We start from the raw sequence: 21,236 nt of genomic DNA, 5'->3' as shown, positions 1-21,236 counted from the left end.
AGAGAGAAAAAGCAGGTATTACGACCAGAATTTGGGGGTCCATGTGGCAGGGGTGTGTGCTGGGGAGCCCGCACAGCTCCCGGAGAGGTGCAGCTCCACAGGCACAGCTCCCACAGCAACGGGACCAGGCATGAGGTGTGAGGACATCAGGCAGGAGGTCCAGAACCCTGGACAGGGTTGCAGCAGGGATTGTGGTGACAGGCTGCATCAGTGACACAGGGTTGGAAGTGGGTGGCTCAGACAGGAACCTGGGCAGGAATGCATGGGGCAGGTGATGGCTGGAGTAGGTGAGGAAGATGGAAGTGGTAGGACAGGACACTGGAGGTGGTCAGCAGGTGTCCAGCCAGCAAGAGGGAGAGCGAGTGAGAGCAAGTAAAATGGAAGTGAGGGCAAAAAAGAGCCCAGTAGCTTGTGACACAGCTACTTTTATACCCTTCAGCTCCTCCCAAGGTCTGCTCACTGGCAGGAGACCACTGGCCCAGCTGAACATTCGACTGCAGTCCATCGGTGGAAACCTTTTGCCACCGGACTGGAGAACCTCTTTGGAGGACACAGTGTCCTTGGTGGTCACCTACTGACTGCCTATTCTATGCAAGACATGAAATGGCTGTCAGGCAAAGTCTTCCTAGAGCCAGGGCTTTCCTCTGTCTTTTCCTAGCTGCCTGCTGCAAATGGCACATGTGCAGCCCTTCCCCCATATACCTCTGCTCAAACAGTGTTGAGACAAAAATCAAAATTACTCTGGTTCCTCGCAGCATGTTGTATTTTCCCTTGTTGAATTTGGCCAGTATCCTTCTGTCAGTTGTTTGCTTTAAAACACATAGGAATTAATACTCTACCCTCCAAGACACTGGCTGCTCTTTTTAGCTTTGTTGTCTATAGATAAAATAAATTTAGCTTTGATCTGAGCTAGTAAATACATCCAGCAGAGCTGGTAAAGATACTAGTGGATACCAGCTACAGTGCAACTCAAGAGAGGCTGTCCACAGAATTGGAAATCAAATCCATATACAAACCCATTGTATTGGCACACCACATCCATAAATGCCATAAAAACCCCTCTCCTTCATGCACCTACCCCCATACTCCTATCTCTTCCTTCTCATCAATCTCCCCAGGGAGCTCCAGTGTAAAGCATCTCCAACACCTCACTCAGCCTCCCCTTCCTGCAGCAGCAGGCAAGATTGAAGTGAGGGGAGTGACTGTTACCATCTTCTCTAAGTCCAGCAAACCCAAGGCAGGCATTCAGAAAATTATACATTTCAAACCAACCTGGGCATCCAATCAACATGGGAACATGTATTGCATAGCACAGATACAGGATATACTCCATGGATACATATACAGCAGCATGACAGGAAGAATTAAGAAGGGTTACTGCAGAGAACAGATACAAATCAACTCTGAATAGCAACAGAAATACCACAATTGCTCCATCTTGGTCTCTAATTTAGAATAGTGTCAACAGCTACTTTTATGTAACTTTGGCCTTCACAATCCTCAGATGGTTTTCTCACTGCGGTGCTAAGAACATCAGGATTTTCTTCACAAGGGAATGGGAATGTTCTAGTTTGGTCTGAATTTACCATATTCAAAGGCTGGATATGTTTGTGTGCTGACATACTGTGCTCATATTTCAAGAATCTTTGTACATAGAATTTCTAGCACGTTATATGTGATCTCTGGCAGCAAAATTTTTTTGCAAGTGTAATCCAAGAAAAAATTTATCCTTATGAAGCTGCTGGAATGTAAACTTATCTTGGGGAACAAATATGTGCTTCATTGAAACTGATTATAAATCAGCCAGGAAATAAATGAATTGGCAGAACTGCAGGTACAGCAGCATTTAGATCAAAGACAGAGAAGAAGACTCAGAAGTGACTGATATTAATAACCTTTTACTCTGGATGAGCCATAGCCAGGCCAGATCTACAAGCAGTTTTGATTAGAATTTTCTCATCAGTTTCATGCCCCACAAATCCCTGTATCTCTCAATACTTCAAACCAAAATACATGATAGAAGTATCTTTGACTAAATGTTTTGGTTTGCATATTGAAGAGCTTATATCTGACATGCTTAAAGTAAGCTCACACAATTGAAGCTGGCTTATGGAAGTGGGTTCTCTTTCAAATATAAATAGAAGTCTAATGAGAAATAAATGCATGCTTAAAAATAGTGATAAGCATCTAAAATGTCTTCCTTATTATTCTTTATCTAACATTTATTTCTAAATAGAAATATGGGCATGAATGGGTCCATCAGCAACTGAACTAAGATAGTAGGGGGTTTTCAGCAGGCCCCATTCTTCTTCCTGATTTAGAACTGATGTATAGTTAAGATACTAAAATACAAATAATTATTTCCTACATTCTTCATTAGTCTCCACAAAAAAAAAAAAAAAATAAAAAATGCAAAAAGTAAGAGCTACAGCTAAATCAACAAATGTAGTATACAAGTAAGAGCAAAAAAGCAAAGTATATTTATGATGCAATTACATAATGCAACTATTGAAAACAAGTAATTTGAAGCTCATCTGCAAAAACTATGTTATTTCTTTATGGTGTATATTCTTGTTGAGAGTGTTGAGATGTGAGTGAGAACTGGAAGTTGTTCAACAAAGGAGTGCAAAATGAGGTATGCTTATCTTTACAATCACTAGTAAACTGCTATTTCAAAATCAGCTGCAAAGTTTACATTATTTTTGCCCATTTATTGAACATATCACTAAAGTACACTGCTTTTCTCCTCTAAAAACTTGCATAGTTGAAAATATGACACTTATGTAATATCACCAATGCCAGACCTTTGCCCACACTAGATAAGAATTCTTCTTCTCTTTCCTGAAGAGCAGGAAATTAGAGAAGCAGAAGGATGGAGAAACCAACTGGAGAGCACAGGACAGTCAATGCTTCTGCTCATACAGTGCAGTGCAAAATTCAGGTTAAGCTGTGGATATGCAAGTGCAATGAGGTGGTATGCAGAAAAGCTTCAAATGGCTGACAGTGATGCATTTTAATTCCTTTAGGAAAAAATGTGCCTGGACTTTACTCCATTGCTTGAAGCTCCATTAGAATTTACTGCACATCTTTTTCATTAGAATCATTAAAATCAATGTTTTGTCAGCCAACTTTCCAGCCAGGACTTTATTCTCCCCTGTTCCCACCACCCCTGCAGGTCATGGATGACACAGTGAGTATCAGTAGCAGAACTTCATCAACAGAAACAATGCTAAGGAAAAAGATTGAGAAGCTGATTTAAAATGGGAAGGAGCACTGATCCATGAAGCTTACTTGATTAAGAGAATAGAGATGTCAGGTGTCTGGATGATGGCAGAAACAAAGTAGCATTTTAGATGGGACTAGATCGTCATTAAAATGATACAACTAAAATTCGGGGAAAATCAGTAGTGTGAAGGAAGTAAAAGTTTTTAACTGCCTTCCCATGGCGTGGATACTTCTCCAGTTCAGCCTTAGAACAAGGAGAAAATCAGAGAACAGAATCTAAAGACGCTCCTGCCTACTGTGTTAGCAAGGGACAGCTGCACTGTAATGAAAGTAGACAGTACTTGTTTCCTGCCCCACACATTAAAGTCCAAGGAGAAACACTACTAATCGCAGATTTAGGGCTTAAGACACATGAAGCTAACTGACCTTGGAGGTGGGCCAGAAGTCTGCAGCTAACACACAAGTCCTTGCTGCCATCAGTTCAAACACTACCTTTTAAAAAAATAATTTTAAGATACACATTCTTAATGTTAAACGCAGACAGTCAACACCTAGCATTGTTATTTTTTCCTAATGTTCTGGGATTTTCCTAATGTGTGCTTTCAAAGAAAAATATTAACAGATTCAGAAAGACACACAGGACTCATGCTTTAAATCAGGTAGCACCTTGCTCTCATTAATCTAAATACTTTTATTCAGGCTGCTAATCACAAGGCATAACAGCCTTGAACTTGTTTGATGCCCCAAAACATAACTTCAAGAGATTTGCTGGTACCTAAGTATGCTGAAACTTCGTCCTAGCATGAACTAGAAGCACTTCTACTAATTGTTGGTTCCACCACTTACATAATTTCATTACCCATTGAAAAAAACCCACCAAGGCAAATGTGATGCATTTAAGCTTAAAACATAGGAAGGAACATTCTGAGGAACATATATTCCTCAAAATACCATTCAGTGTCACTGCCTTCCAGATGACACACTCAAAACTAGATGACTACAATTAAGCATACATCAAAAAACAGCTAACAGGACCAACAAACAAGAAGTCAGATTATCTTTTAATAAAACATAAATTAGATGACACAAGGACCTCATTTAAACATTGATTCCACAATTCTGTTGTGCCACTTTTCATCCATTTGTATCTTAAGTATGATAGCACATCATATGTCACTGACCCAAGACACTACAAAACAACTTTTATGGACTTCAAAAGTTGTAGCTACATCTTCTAAAAGTAGAAACATATTATTGCATAGAATTATGCAGCCTAGTCCAGAGAACCTAACTTGTGTCCTGAGAGCACTGCAGAGGCATTACTGTGGTGTGCTAATGAAGCAGCAGCTTGTTTATGTTGCAGCCTTCAGCAATGAAGGATGGAAGCCTACACTTGACCCTGTGTTTGCTCCCATGGTTCTTCATAATTAGCTTATATACATATACATATATATATATATATATATACACACACATACATATATGTATACATTTAATTCAATTATCTCTCATCCATTTTCTCTACTCTGGAACAGGAAAATAGAGACATTTGCCTATCCTTTTCTCATTAGAGGAAAAGAATCCTCTCAGTGTATTAACATGTTGAAAAGACTTCCATTAGCCTCTCTCTCTCTCTGTCCTGCCTTCCCAAGCTGGCTCAGACACCTAGATAATGAGAGGTGACAGCACAGGCCCTGTGATACCCATCCTGAGGTGATCACTGGGGATTAACAGCAGTTAACCTGCTTCCTCACAGTGACATTAATTCAGTGCAAGTAGTGCAATTCTGCACAAATAAATGTACAATAAAAGTGCTTCTACACATTGTATCAAACACCTTCATACCTAGTTTTGTGAATTCTGGAGTTAAAGAGTACCTGTAAGAAATCTTTATGCTCCTCAGATTTATCATAAAAAGTAATATCCCAGTGAGCTTACTTGGATGGATACTGCAAACGGAGAAGGACCCCAAGACACATGTAGATAACACAAAATTTTATTTTTTTTTATCAGAGGTGGAATGAGAAAAACGTAAGTGGCAACTCACTGAGCCTGCACAAGTGTTTGTGTACTGTGAAGATGGCTCTAGGTCTAGACGAACCATTTCTAAATTTATCTGGTGTTTTTCCAGATGAACAGCTACTCCACAAAACGCAGCTCTAAATGTACATTTTCATATACATTTCAAAATATTTTTTTTAATGTCTCAGTTTGCAATGCTGATCTTAACCACCTCTTACTATACTCTTTGTGCCAAAAGAGTACCAGGGATTGCCAGCATACAGGTGTAGCTAAACCATGCTGACGTTTTCTGCCCTCAGCAATTATTCAGTAACCAGCCAATGCCGTACCAGCTTCTTCAACCCTCAAACTTTTAAGGTAAACTGAGAATTGCCAGGTAAGCTGCAGCCATGACAGCCCAAAGCCAGGTGAGGGGGAATACCACTCTTACCTTCACACACAGGGCAGCACTCCCCAGGGACCTTGACAGGGTTCAGGCAGCTCTGCCCGCAGGCCGTGGCCACGCAGTGCGGCTCCCCGTTGATGCACTGGCAGAACGTGCAGTCGTCCTCCCGCCAGCGGTCCCCGTGAGCTTGGATCTGGCCATTGGCATAGCAGCCAGCAGGGTTATTGACAGGATAAAGTGGGTCTGAAATGAGAGCAATTGCAAAAGAATGTGTTTTAATTAATGTTTTAATTCTTTTTTGTTCCTCAGGGCAAAGTGTTTCTTGGATCTATTGATTCCTTTTTTTGTACCAACACTTCTAGATGTCCCACTGGAATGACTCATGTCAGCACTGCAACACTTTCACACTATGAGCAAAGATGAGGCCTCTGGCACACTTGTTGCTGGAACAGGAAGAGAGCATCCACCTCATTCCACTTTTGGATATATATTACCTTTTTGAACAGGGTCAGTTTTCAATTTCATTTCTGTTGAAGTTTTGCCCCTTGAAAACCAAAAGTCTCATTTACCTGCTAGCAACCAAATTAAGATCTAGGTACTTAAATAACAGAATTTTAGAGAGCATACTTTGTGTAAGATTTCTCAAGTTCCATGCAAGTCTAACCCGTTACTTGAAATAAAAGCAGCTTTTACTCTTCAGAATTAATAGTACTCCAGAGATGTGCTATGTTGCACTGATCTTAATAGTCAAAAAGACTATTAAGTCATTTAATCTTTATTATATTTTTGGCTATTAAGATATATACATTATATGTGAATGTATACAACTTATCGTGGTGGCTAATAAAAGGTAGCTGTCAGGCTCAGAAATGAAGTATCTGAGAATGTACAGTAAATAGGTCAGGCAAAGCAAGCAATACTACAAATTACATATTAAAGCAAATTTAATAGATTAAAAGCAATAAATATACCTGAAAAGATCTTTTTTAGCAGACATCAAATAAACACAAGTGATTTATTATAAATCACTTAACACAGGAGTGTTAAGATGGAAGGACTGGGAAGAAATAAGATGTCTTATCTGAAGGAAAAAGGGGATTGAATGAAACCTGGATTATTTCTTTGAAGTTTCATCAATCCCCTTTGGAAGGAAGGCAATGCATTTTGAATGTAGATAAAACCTGTAGCAGTGCCAGTAACTGTTGTCGTATTCTAAGCCACTTTTTGACACTCCAAACATCCCGAGTTGTACTGATAATCAGAATTTTATTAAAATTCTGATTAAGCCCAGAACCAGATGGTTGGAAAATGAGGCATTTAAAAATTAAAATGCTTCCTAAATTCTAAATTCTTCTAATTTCTTCCTAAATTCTTAATTTGCATCTTTCACATTTTAGGATGATTTTGCATCTGTAACTAACTGTTTTGACCTAGCCAAAAATCAAATCATATACAATGAAATGTAGTGAATTTTATCAGTCAACTTATCATTCGACTTATGTACATATGTATATTGACAGAGGACTATAGAAAAAGCACAGAAAAGGCATACAAGACTTGTGCTACTTGTAATAGTCTTCTATGCACATAGTTCAAAGTGCTCAAAGCACATAGTTCATGGGACCCTTACAAGGTCACTAGCATTTAAAGCTATAAATTGAGTCCAGCAAATTACATCTCCTAATGCTGTTATAGCCTACAGAATTTTGAGAAAGAACTCCTCCTGTAGTTAAGTCAAGAAGGGCTTTTGCCTGTATTACACAACTCACACCAAATTTACTACTTGCCATTTTAAAATTCCTGAAGAAAAGAAAGCTTTATATTTCTTTATATTTCTATAATCAAGTAAAAATTTGTAGGAAGCAACTAATCACTTTGACAAGTCATGAAATACTCAACAGAAGAAGAAAAGGTAGAAAAATGCCACTTCTTCAACTGCTTCAGAAAAGCATGAATGGGTGGGCTGATATGTTCTGCCCATTTAAAATACTTGATCTTGTCAATTTAGGTGTCAGCTTTACTGAAGTTATTTAAAAAGGGATGAGAGCCACCTTTTTTTTTTCCTTTTCATGAAAGTGTTTAAAGGAACCAGGACAACTATAATATGTTAATGGAACCAGCTGTCTAGGCTCACTTAAAAGAATGCCACCAAAACAAGGGGAATTTCTAGTAAAAACACCATGTATCTTACAATCCAATCACACAGAATTCAGAAGTCAGACTTCCTGCACTTAGTGCCATAACCCCTATTAGAAGAATACACAACAGAAAGAAGTAACCCATATAGCACCAGGTGGTTTGATGAAGGACCCCATAACTTGGCATTAAGCCACAGTCATTACTAGAAAACACAGACTACTCAATAATTATATAACATTACCCATTTTATTCTTACTAAGGACTTGTCTTAAAGAAATTTCTACTGCAGACTAATACACACCAAATCATCAACATAAAATGAAATGTTATCAGGTTTTCTTGCTAGTCTGATTCAAACGTGGCAAAAATGGAGAAATCAAATTTTATCGTGGTATGATGATGACAGAACAATTTATGGATAAATAATAAGGTAGTTGACTATTTAAATCATCAAAGATCACAAAGGACATATCTAGATCTGCAAATCCAATGTGGAAAACCAGCACCCATATCTGAATATGACAGAGAGATCAGATAAAGCAGATATATAGATACATTATTTATATATCTATATAAATATTTGTCACAATGACTTCATAATACCAAATCTAGGAATATTCACAATGAGAAAAAAATAGTAATTATAGGATTTGAAACCCAGAGATTCTATATCTTATATAAAGTGAGCAGCTCATACAGTAATTTCTACAGGAGTGGATCTGCACTTAGCTGGGGCCGAGGTTCACCACATCAGACATGCCTTCTCTAGACTTTTTCAATCTGTCATTAAATGACAGTATAGCATAGATTTTTTTTTATTTTTTTCTTACAACATGAAGGCTCTTGTAAATGTAGGTGCAATTGCACCAGGAAACACCAAAAATCTAGGATCCTGCCTTCAAGTATAGTCAGCATCAAATGTCTAGGCCATGTCTTAACTCAGGGGAAACATGGATTGGTATCTCTCTGGAATACTTAAACCTACATTTGCATTTCAGTTTCTCTACATGTGAACACCATGTATCAACCTGATACAAATGTACACTAAAATATAGAAAATATACACCAAAATATAAAAAAAATTCAAATACCCTTCAAAAAATTACTTCCTAACTTACCCACCTGATACCTTTTCATCCAGATTTGGGTTTAAATCTCTGAAGCTTTCAGTAGCTTGTAACAGAACATGCCATTTTTCACCAGATCCTGTGCTGAGTGAGAAGGTCCAGCTCTTACAGCTGCCTCTATTACGTGTATTTTTATGAGATACTTTCTAATTCTCTGCTTGGAATAAAACATGACTATAATGGATCTTCTGGCTTATTTGCTTCTGCAAAGACCTACAGGAACACTGGTCTTAAGGAGACTGCAAAGTGTTTGAAATTCACAGTAATTACTATATTCCTGTCCTCTGAGGAGGAGATTTCAGATTTCCAAGTGGTTTCACTTATTGAAAAGATATTCCTATGTCCACACTTAAACAAAGGGACTAAAAGTGCTTCACAAGCCTTTTGGCTACCTGGTGGCCATAGCCTGACCCTCACTGAGGCAAGATGCAAGTGCACAGCACCATCCCTATCTTCCTCTGCTGGAATTCTGGTTGTATTCTGGCAGAAGATGCCTCAAATGCTTTCTAATATAAGCAAGAGGGTCAATGTGAAATGTCCCAAAGAGCCCTTTTTAGGAGGACTGCAGGCTTAGCAAGGCCCTCTGCAGAGCAGAGGAGGAAGAGAAAAACATTGATATTGGACTGCTGCCCCTTTGCTTTGCTGTAATTGTAGAGGAAAGAAGTTGTGTGGATTACTCTGGCTGAACAGAGCAAGAAGCAGGTTGCAAAGAAATAGAAATCTGTCTCAGGGCCACAACTGCAGCTCTGGAGATGCCTGTCTAAATGTCTGTGCAGAAATTAGAAACACCTTTTTGTACTGTTTGTCAAGAAGGCCCCCAAAAAGCACTGCACACTTGACCATGTCTAAGAAGTAGTGCCAAGGTCAGAGGAGCACTGCAAAGAACCTGACAGCACACTCAGGCCCAGCAAAAATGTAGAAATAAGCGGAATTACGGAGGAATCCGCAAACTTCAGAAGAACAAAAGCCCTTGTTTGCTCATGTCCATTGAACAGGCAAATGAAAAAAAAAACAACAAAAAAAACCCCATCAGAACTAAAAGCAGACAGGATTAAAAAGAGACTGTACCTTCACAGACTGGGCAGCACTCTCCTTCTGGCACATAGTACCTGTCGCAGTGTAGCTCACCACACTGGGCAGAGAAACAAATGGAGACGCCCCCTTGGCACCGACAAAATCGACACGCATCCATGCGAAACATGTCTCCATCATAATATTCCATGCTGTTAAATATGCAAGTTGGCTTCACTTCTGAAAGAAGAAGAAGAGAAAATACATATTTTACAGATATTGTTGAACAGGAAATGGTTAAGCTTGCGTTGCTACTGACAAAAACAGATATAAAAGAGACAGTCAATTTTTCTCTCATTTTGTAAACGACAATTTCATTTTAAGAAAATGGCATATTTTATTTTTTGTTTCAACAATGGAAGAATATAAAATGCTGTTCAAAATAACCTTCAGAGCAACTCTCTACAATTAAAAGTCGTAATTAAAAAAAATTAAAATCTTGGGAAAAAGGCTGCAGTACTGGTATTTGTTTGCAGGTGTTAAATATTTCTCATTCTCAATGAACCTGAAGATAGTTCAAATTTCAGCACACAAAACAATATGCTTTTGTTTTAAGAAGTCAGTTTCTGATATTTCTTAAGTGTAATCTTTCTCTCTGTAGGACTGACTTGACCACCTGACTTGGTACTCAGGTGGATAAATTGTACTAAAGTTGTCCAGTCCATAGGTTAAAAAACAAAACAAAACAAACAACAAACCATAAAACAAAATACAAACATTTTGTGCCTGCATGATCTATTATGCAGAACTAAACACCTCCTTTTCCAAGCAACCTGGAGCAGTAATAACCATCTCACAACCACAAAAAAATCCTCACAACCAAAGAAAAAACCTTAACTGTAACAGTAGTTACATGAGCACTTTATTATTTCAGAAACATAAGATAGGTATTTCTTGTATGCCTCCATCTACAGCAGAGCCTTGACATAAAATTAAAGCCAAACTTTGTGGGAAACTAAGAGCCCCTCAAAATTTTCAAATATTTTGGGAAGAACATTGCTCATTTACTTTGTTAACATTCAAAAAAGAGGAAAAAAAAATATGTTAATTAAACAGTCTTCAGATTTAATCAGCTTTTTCTCATTATTATTACTATTTTATACCAAAGAAATTTGTTTCCAGATTGTGAAGAAGATCGACACATCATGTAAATATCATAAGGTTTTCATAGAGGTTTTGACCCAGCAGTTCCCCCACATTTATGAACCCACCTCCATCACCTATTGCCAGCAAAGACCACTCAGTTCACCAGCCCAACAACCCTCAACAATGATCCCCCCCCTTCCACAAACACTGTGCAGCTCCACAGCTTAGGGCTGAATCATTGTGACTCAAGACACTGTAGAAAATACACTCCAAATTTATGTTGAACTACAGTACTCCACATTAGTCATTAGGAAATCATGACTTCACAGTATCATCATTATATTACTCAATTACTTATGCCCCCTCCCTCTTCCCCACCTCAGAATAAAATTTTGGCCTCCTATGGCATTAGCCCAAAATTTGTGAAAGCAGCCACCTGAAGTACAGCAGTAGCTAGTCCACCAGTCTGTTTTTCTCAGAAATTGTAGATCTAGCAGTCTGAAAAAACAAAGGTTCTGCAAACAGAAAGCTATTTGTTTCAGCAACAACATTATCAAATACTGTAGGTAAATCCAACATGTTCCATTGCATTTGAAGCAAACAGCAAAGGAAAGAATGGAAAATTGTCCATGTTTGTGATTTCTGTAGAACAGATGGTAAAGACTATTTACTTACATATATAATGCCTTGCCACATAGAGTTGAAAACTGTGCCCACTTTATGATCAGGTGATTTTTCTTTTGCTTAGTGATCAATCTGACATGGGAGATGAAATATTTTTAAATGAAAAATCAGCACCTGCAGATTCCTTTCAATCTATCCCAATTCTCCTAACTTTTGGGAGCTAAAAACTTTACATCTGAGTTTTTCTTGACAATAACACAGGTTTTCTTTAAAACTAAAGCATTTCAAGTACTTCTTTCAACATATGCTTCTACTGTGGTCCAGCTTTGAGTCATTTGAAATGATTGTAAAGCACAGAGATGAAACTTGGAAGTATCCTGAGCGATGTTTGATTTTTATATGCCTGTTCTGTCTTCAAGGCATAATGTAGAAAGCAGCATAAAAAATAAGAGCAAGAGGAGGAAATACCACTGTGTCCAGGAAAACAGCTATGACCTCATTAGAAAGCAATTCACATAAACAAACACTTGAGAAATATTTCAAGTTTATGCAGTTCAAGCTGTTAGTTTAGAAACTTACTCAAAAAGGAAAAGTGCCAACACAACTCAAAAGGCCTTTAATACTTTTGCTTCTGGCTTCACTATTTTGATTGCAGCTTTCCAGATTTTTACTGATTCCCCCATACCCGAAGAGTAGAGATGAATTCCTGCTTCATTAGAAGTAGAAACATCATCCCCCATTAATTATTGTTATTTCTAAATGTCCAAACAAGACAATGCAAGCAACTGCAAATCCTGCAAGGAAACAGCATGTTTTATTCCTACAATGAAAATCACTGTAGAATTTCACTCTGTGTGCATTTTTACCACCCAACCTTATGGTAAGTGTATATATCCAGACTAAACTATAGACTTAATCCTACGCATCCAGCTAGAGAGAAGGATTACTTTTGTTAGAACCATCTGTAAGACTCCAGTCTTGAGACTGAGTCAAGGCAAAACAAGCAATAAAACAAAGAACTCTAGCTTTAGATACTCCAGGTAGAAGCCTGATGAAAGAGTGAGCAACACACAGTGAAATTATAATAATGCATTTCTTCCACTATAATATGCTGAAAGATCTTTCAGTTCCCTCTTTTTGGTTTGTTTTTTTTTTAAATTTGAGTTCCCTGTTTTGAGGTTTTTGGGGTTTTTTTTGTTTGTTTTTGGGTTTTTAGTGCAAATTTTATTGCCTTATTGGTCTCAGTATGACAGTCACCAAGGGATAAAAGAACATAAAGCTGACATTAAATAAATGCATCTTTTCCTAAATTAATGAATTCTTTGTTCTGCCAAAAAAGAGAAAATTACAGGTAAGATTCTTCAAGCTTAAGTATGTCACAAAGGAATTCAGATTGCCAAAACGTCATAGCACGAAGCAGGTAAACATATCTGAGACTCTAAATCCTGTTTGTGATGCAGACAACTACAACAAAGCAATGGGCATGAGACCCAGGCCATGGCTTTGTGAACAGAAATTCAGTGTCTGCTAGCTCTCAGATAACCCAGTACTATAAGATCCATCCAACCCAAGCACTGACACTCAATTGCCCGTCTGTGAAAGAAGCCAGGACAGGAGGGAGAGTCCCCAGAAAGTTATAGGGTTTCTTCTGGCAGTGGAAGAACAAATAACATCTCTGCTCCTACATAGAGTCAAGCATGACTACAAATGACTTGATTTGGCATTAAATTTCCTGCCACAGAGTTAAAAGAAAAATAGTTCTGACACAAATTTAGCTCTACAGGGAGCTAAACATGGGATCTACATGGGATCCCATGGCCACAGCCTTTTTGTTCTTGGGGTGAGAGCCCAAAAAAGGTGGAACTAAACCCCACAGCCTCACACTGCACAGTGATCATTTCTCAAACCTTTATCACCAACCTGAACAGCAAAGGGACACAATCTGTTTTATCAAATTATTTTTCAAACCTTCTACATGTAAATCTAATGAAATACGTATTAGTTCTATGGGCTGAACTACTCCAAAGTAAAACTTCTGTCATTGAGATTTCTGCAGTTTCCTAATACTTACAGCTTTTTTAATTAGAGTCATGGAACAGCTCAGAAACACATTCAAGTTTGGTAAACCATCTTCTGTGAGGCAGCAGTTCTGCACTGTTACACCAAGCACATGAGATGCTTCAGGGCATCAGCTCTCTGTAGGCAAGTTTGGGCATTTTCTTCTGTAGTATCAGAAATTCCAGCTCTCCCAAACCAGAAGCAAGATTCAAAACAATTTTCTGTTGTTTAAAGGATTAAAAGATTCAGGATCCCAGGACTTCAGATGTTCCTTCAGTATAAAAGAAGTATTTGTACCACAGCCTTGGAAGGAACTCGGGTAATTGCAGTGAACTTTCTATTAAATGAAAGGGAAGGAAACTGATAAATTTGAATCCTGTGTCCGTATAAACAAAATAAAGAAAAGCTTTCCATTTTTCAAAAGTCGAGCTGATAGAGAGTTTAAAAACCAGAGTACCATGTCATTGGAGTTGGCCCATAACAATGCTATAGGACAACTGTATGCTGTTGTTTCCTTGCAAGCATATAAAAACAAGCTAGGTAGAAAAAACTGTTTGGGTTCTTACTCTTCAGGTTGTGCTGCTTAATTTCCCTAAGCAGCATATTCCTTATTATTGCAGCATATTCCCTATTAACACAATTACAGGACTGTTCTGAAAGTCCTTTGGTCCTGCATATTCTAAAAAGGTGATCCAGAGAAACCAGAATTAAAATAAAACTGTAACTATAATTTGTAAATGAATGCATTTATTTGTACAATTACTTAAAAATACTTTCAAAACTTAAAGGAACGAAATACTATTTTGTAGCAACTGCAGTGTGTAAAAGAAATTAAATGATACTTGGGATGCTGAGAAAACCCAAGTTCATCTCTACCTGTTTTAATATTTTATTTAAGAATTTTAATTTTTTAAAAATATTTTCTTTAAAACCACCAGTAATGGAGGAAATGCAACTTACTTATTAAACAATTCCACAGTTTTATCTACACTAACAGAGCAAAAATCATGGAAGGGGTAATTCAGATTAAACAGAAACAGCAAACAAACAGAAGAGAAGCTTCTCCTAAGCTTCATTACATTTCCCATCGAGGTCTCATGCTCAACAGTTTTTTCTATCCTCCAGTACACAAATTTCTTGCTAAAAGGACTCATCCTCAGGACACCTCAGGGTTTCCCCACCTACAACCTCTCTTACAAATAAAATGTACACTGTTCTTTCAATTTTATTTTTTCTCCATCAGGTCATGTTTTTTTAGTGTTTGGTTGTTTCTGTGACTTTCTACAAGGCTACCCACCTTCTTTCTCTTAATTCCTTCTAGAAATTAAGCTGTGCTGCTTTTTAACATCCCGTAGTCCCACTACAGGAAAATTCCAGGACAACAAAGGAGGAGCTGGGGCCACAGAGGGTGGTGGCTATGCTCTAAAACCCCCAAACAGTGACTGACTTTCTTGATGAAATTGTCAAACAATCCTTGGAAGCAAGACATGTTCTTCGTAAAAGAGGAATGTGTTTAAGTCGCAGTGGTCTCTGTCAGTCCATCACAGGAGAAAATACATGTTGTGAGCCATAGCCATGGGCATGTTAGTAGGGCACAGACATCTGAAACAGGACCACTAATAGGTACTGGCACAGCCCATCATGCGCTGCCAGGACATTTGTGAGAAACCTCTAGTGCATGAGAGAAATTAAAAATTGCAGGGGGAGGTAAAAAAAAAAAAATAATAAAAAAAATCTCCAAACCTGTAACTCAAGGCTGTGGTCTGGCTATAACAGGTCTAGCAATGTCTCCCATGCTTTGAGAAAAATACTGAATTCTAATCTTGACTCCAAAGGTATCATCAACTTTAAAAGTCCAGATTTAAAAATCCAGCAGTATCTGAGCCAGAACACTACTGAAGGTATTAGTCTACCAAGAAAATTCACTTTGGCTTTTTTTTTTTTTTTTTGCAAAAACCCTTACCGTTTCACCAAAGTAAACACTCTATGTATATACTTTGTTTTTTTAAAAAAAACTTTTAAACCCAGGCAAACTGCACCACTTGACAGCTAATATTCTTTGTATATGTCATATCATTTCACAGAATCTATACTGAATCTTGTGTTTCACTAACTAACATGAAATAAGTGAAATAGATTTTGTCTTTTTTTATTTAAAAAATAATTTTGTTTTGAAAACTCAGTCTCTACATCCCATTGAACAACCCTCCCATTCCTCATGAACCACTGTTGAGTTTTGTGTCTGGTTTCACATCCACCTGTGGTCCTGACAATCCCTACCCTATCTTTTTTAACTATTTATCTACAGACTATTTTTTACCAGGAATTTTGGTTGCCTGGCCTTCAGTTTTCTGTGTTTTCCTTTTCCCTCCTGTTTTAAATATAACTGGTAATGATGACTTGCACCGTTTCACACACTTTTCCCAATTTGACAAATATAATAAAGGTTCAGAGAACCTAAACCATTTGACTTGGTTTGATAGACTGACCAACTTTTTTATTAGACTAGACCAAATTTTCATCCAACTGTGACTGGTGATTAGCCATGATTTTCAAACACCTTTCAGACATCCTGACTGAATTGAAAACAATTAACCCCCAAACCAAACCTCAGACCACAACAACTAAATCCCTCTACCTTTTTGGTATCAGATTATCTTCCTTTAATGTTAATCTTATTATGAACCAAACAATTGTACCAAACAATCTTTTGCATCTTACAAGCTGCATTTTACATCTTCCTTTTTTAAGCAGCTGCCTATTTGAAGTCCTCCACAAAAATCTGTGGTTTTGGATGGTTAAAGAGAAATATGCAGCACTGTTCAATTAGTATTAGGACTATTTAGTTCTCAGCTCCAAGACAGACTGTTACCTTGGTCAAATTCTTATTTCTTTAGAGCACATATAAAGTAAGTTAAGTGGAAGTGCAATAAGGACTGCCAAGATTAATGCAATAAATAATGGGAACTCCATTGTAGATGGTGTCTGTGAGGTACTTTACTTGGACTTCATTCCTCCTTCTAAGGTGAGTATTTTCCTTGCTGACCCTGTATTCCCCATCAACTCCCTTCAGTACTCATTGATGCTCCTTTTAAAAACAAGCCATTCTCATCTCCTTTTAGAAATAGTGGAATGACCTTTATCCTTTTCTGCACTGTGAGATTAATAATGAATCTGCAATTGCTGTGAGGAGGAAATGCACCAAGAGGTGACAAGACATGGGATTAAAGAAGATTTTTAATCTCTCTTCCAATGCAGTACCACTGTATAGAAATGCAAGTGTGAAAATAGCCAGAAGGCACAGAGAAAAAAATAAATGTCTCCTTTATATGTCAGTTTATCTTCTCAAATGAGGCAAAAAAAAAATAATCACAGAAACAGTTATAAAATACTGATGATGAGTCACATCAAGTGGTCTTACTGACGGAGGAGTTCACTGCTGTACTACCACACAATTATCACTACAGCCTAAACCTGCAGTACAGAAAGGGTCAAAGTCTTAAGTCCTGGGGAAGGTGTGATTTGATCTTCCCAGGATCAATGCCAGTTATTTTCATGTCTCTATCAGGTAGTACCACTTTCAATGGAGAGAGCAATGAAAGTCCATACCTCAGCTCCCAGGGAAAACAGATTTGGGCTCTACAGCCATCCTTGGGAGATTTGGACTCTAAAATCACAGCTCATACATACCCATGGCAGAAAGCAGCCTGGTCCCCTTGACCTTGAACCAAGCTGACATATTGATGAGGCCCACCCACACTCATATCATATTTCACAAACCAACTGACAGTATTTTTTGAAGTAGTAGTTGTTTTCAAGGAAACTTACTGAGAAGTGAAAGCCCTGATTGAGAGAAGGCAGCAGCTGCAGGATGCCTGGTAATTGCTCTCTCCAATTTCTAAGGCACAATTCACAGTCAGTACGTGCTTTAAGTGCAACTTACATTCAAGAGATCCATGCATCAATACCTAATTAGAGAATAGGCAACTTTGGATACTCTCTCTTGTTTCCAGGCACTTGAGCTCTTGCTGCACATGCAGCTTTTAATCTCTTTGGACTCACTTGTTGATGCTTGTAATTTAATGCCGAATCAATTTTCTTTCCTTACAGGCTCCCCCATGAGTAAAAGCAGCACACCAGGATTAGCAGACAAAAGTCCTGGTGAATAATATATTTTGTATGGATCAGAAGACACCTTCTGAAGAATTCTGCAAAATGCAGTATTTTTTGGAAGACTGCATATCTTGGGAATGTCTCACTCAATTCTCCCCAGATAAGTATCACATACTATCTAGTATTCTCTAGATGAATAGCATTTTTCAGGTAAGTGCAAGTGGGGAAACCTCACAGCAGTTGGCAGAGTCTGCCTTTAAACAAAGCAACACTGACTCTCACTTTCCCTGAAACAGCGGAACCACACAACAAAGTCTTTGTTCCGTTTCAGACAGTAAGATGAAATTATTTGCTATAGATTTCCCATGTTGTCTTATTTCCTTTATATTTACTTCATACTTCTCAGAAATGAGTACATCTGACTCTGGATGTAGCTCTTCCCTGAAAACTTTACTACTGAACACCACTGTGCAAATCTGATTGCCACATGCAAAAAGCAGTGATGTACTTAGTTGCACCAGTTATACCTCTAGTGATACTATTTTATGGCAGCCAGAGATTTAAATTTAGCAATTCATACTTCTGTCTCCTTCAGGCTAAAATTGTGCTACATGCACAAACTAGGGCTTGCTGTCATGGTCATCAAGAATATAAGAATATAAGATTAGGAGAAACAGCCAGCCAGCCATCTAAGCACAAATGACTGACAATGCCATATCACTATTGCATTTTAAATCATTGTTTGCCAACAGTTCCATAGAGTTGCAACATTTAAGTTACAAATTAAACAGTAAAGACCTTTCTCCTGACAAGGAAAAAAGAGCAAAAAGAATTAACAATGTTGCAGCCATCATTGTTGTCTGAGCTCTCATTCTGACATCCAAGGACCAGGCACGGTATGTTCAGGGATGGCTCAAATACTCACCCTAAATAAATCATGACAAGGAATTTGATCATGTCAAAAGGGAACTTTGGATTGATTCCCACCACCATTTAACAACACAGAATGATTCTAATTACAAAGATGCTTCCCTTCAAAATGAAGGAATCAAGGCATGCCTTAAAATTGACCTTTTCAATTGACTGACCTTTGGAACAAGAATCACATTCTAATGACAGTAAGCATTAACTGTTATAGTGAAATCTTTCAAATACAGCAGTGCTTTAAAAAGCACAACTTTATGTCTCTAGTTAGTGTAACAGTTTTATGCAAAATACTCTGATATCTGCATACATTTGTGATGTTTAAAATATCACACAAAACTATTGTTTAAAATACCACAAAGAACTATTGTAATCTATCTGCAATGTAGGTTTTTTTCTTCTCACCAATAAGAAAGTTCTTCTCAGGACTTTCTAATTTTTTTATTATAAAAAAACCCTAAAAAAAGTTTGACCTATGCAAAGATTGGACAGTTACAGACAGTAGCTACATAACAACAAGCTCCAATTAAATAAAAATACCAGGATCATTTTCCAAGCATGAATAAATGTTATTTTGGTGATTTAAAATGTCTACATAATTATAGAATAAACTATGAGAAGCAGCAGATTGCATATGATATGAAGCATAAGGACACACCCAATATAAATCTGAAGCAGGAAAATAAAGGCTAATGTATTGACTTAATGCTGTATTTATAACCAAATAACAACACCACCATTACAACCTGCAAAAGAAGTAATTGCTGCAGAAGTTGCTTTTGCCACAGACTAATGTGCTTTTCTTAGTAACCAAAAGCTAGTTTGAGACAGTGTGTATCAGTAATAAAGATAACCACACAAAATCTGCATATATATTGTAGATTTTACATCAGTTTTATATTAAATCCAGGAAAAAAATGTGCAAAATAACTGATCTCTCCCCAAACTGTTGACAAACAACAAGGAGACCATCCTGCAGTGTCTCTCCATGATGCATATTTTGCAGCCATTATTAATTATCCCCTCAACACTAGCCACTGTTATTCTACAACTACAGCAGAGCTCTTCCCTACACAGTAAAGCCAACCTACCCATACTGTGAACACATAATTCTGCATCTATCACATTAGCACAAAATTGCAAAAAATATGGCAGAAGTGTGGCCTGCTTTAACACTCTGACCATCATTAGGTTTACCTAAATACGCAAATTAGATTTTTTTTGCAGTCTATGTACACTAATTTGTAATGGATACCATTATTTTCAGGTAATAATGATCAGTATTCTTCCTAACTGCACCTCCCCCCCCCGCTACTGCCAAAGGAATTATTTAATTCTTTCAATTATTTGATTATTTAATCCAATAGATGTTACAGTAGCAGGAAAAATATACTAATGTGAGAATACATCTTTCTTTTTTATTCCATCCTCTTGCTTGTTCTCAGAGTTTTCAAACATAGAAGTAACTAATGAAACTTGTTGGTAATTCTGATTATACAACTTCCCCACTTACCATCTATAAATGCACTGAATTGCATTTAATTAAAACACATGCTTTAAAAAGGCATCTAATCCTAATTGGAAAGGATGAAGATAAGGAATTCAGCATCCTCCCAGCAGTTTGTGCCAACAGCTAGCCACCCTCACTGCTGAGAACAGCTTGTCCTAGATCTTACAGATTTGACTCTTCTTACTTTGAAGGCATTTTTTTAATGAAGCAAAGAAATTGATCTAAGACTATCAGTGTAAGATACTTTCTCCATCTGTTACTGATATTGATTGTATCTCCTCTGCACTTGTTAGTATTTCAAAGTACTGTAAAAAAACAGAACTGGATATTGAATTCAACTATCAGTTTCACTAAGAACATTCCCCCCCTCTTCATTTTAAACTGACAAAGGTAATGGTAGGAATTTATTATACACATGCACACACAGGTACCAGTTTGTCATTGCATTAAACATTTACCTAAAAGTTCTTGTCAGAACCAGTTTTCTAGGAATTTAGAGTTTTTAGAGGGCTTATTTGCAGTAGTTGTCCCTGAAATAAAAACTACCTAAACATGCTAAAATGCATTTGAAAAAACCTGAATTATAAAGCAATGAAGATGATGTTCTATGACTATTCTGTCTTCTCTACCAATGATATGCCACACAATACAAATGTCACACACTCATGAGGAGTTTCACAATTGCTCACATATTTTTATTAAAACTATTTATCAACTTCAGGTTTATAACTATTTCCTCTTTCCAAAATAGAGCATCATTAATAACTGCACCTGGAAGTTTGTTTGAAGTACTTTAAAATCACATCATACAGCATTAGTTTTTAAAATTTGATTGTAGCATTAAGTAACCTAATGACACATCTGATTTTCTAAAAAAAGTATTTAACTTTTCTGACCAGTTTTCTCTGGATTAATTTATTTTTTTAAAGAGGAACTTATTAATGATAATTTT

At 37.4% G+C, this 21,236-nt stretch overlaps 1 protein-coding gene across 5 annotated transcripts in view; it reads right to left on the bottom strand.

Moving 5' to 3' along the window:
* CRIM1 (cysteine rich transmembrane BMP regulator 1) overlaps window positions 1–21,236 on the bottom strand; it is a 174,767-nt gene that overhangs the window by 44,745 nt on the left and 108,786 nt on the right. For all 5 annotated transcript variants that reach the window (XM_015621639.2, XM_033512620.1, XM_015621642.3 and 2 more), the window contains 2 exons: window positions 9,967–10,149; window positions 5,678–5,875 (listed from right to left, as the gene is read on the bottom strand). In XM_015621639.2, coding sequence (XP_015477125.1) covers window positions 5,678–5,875; window positions 9,967–10,149 — 381 coding nt within the window. The remainder of the gene's footprint in view (window positions 1–5,677; window positions 5,876–9,966; window positions 10,150–21,236) is intronic.

Source organism: Parus major, chromosome 3 (assembly GCF_001522545.3).
Source record: "Parus major isolate Abel chromosome 3, Parus_major1.1, whole genome shotgun sequence".
NCBI classification, from domain to species: Eukaryota; Metazoa; Chordata; class Aves; order Passeriformes; family Paridae; genus Parus; species Parus major.
This window is presented reverse-complemented; position numbering and strand designations above follow the sequence as displayed.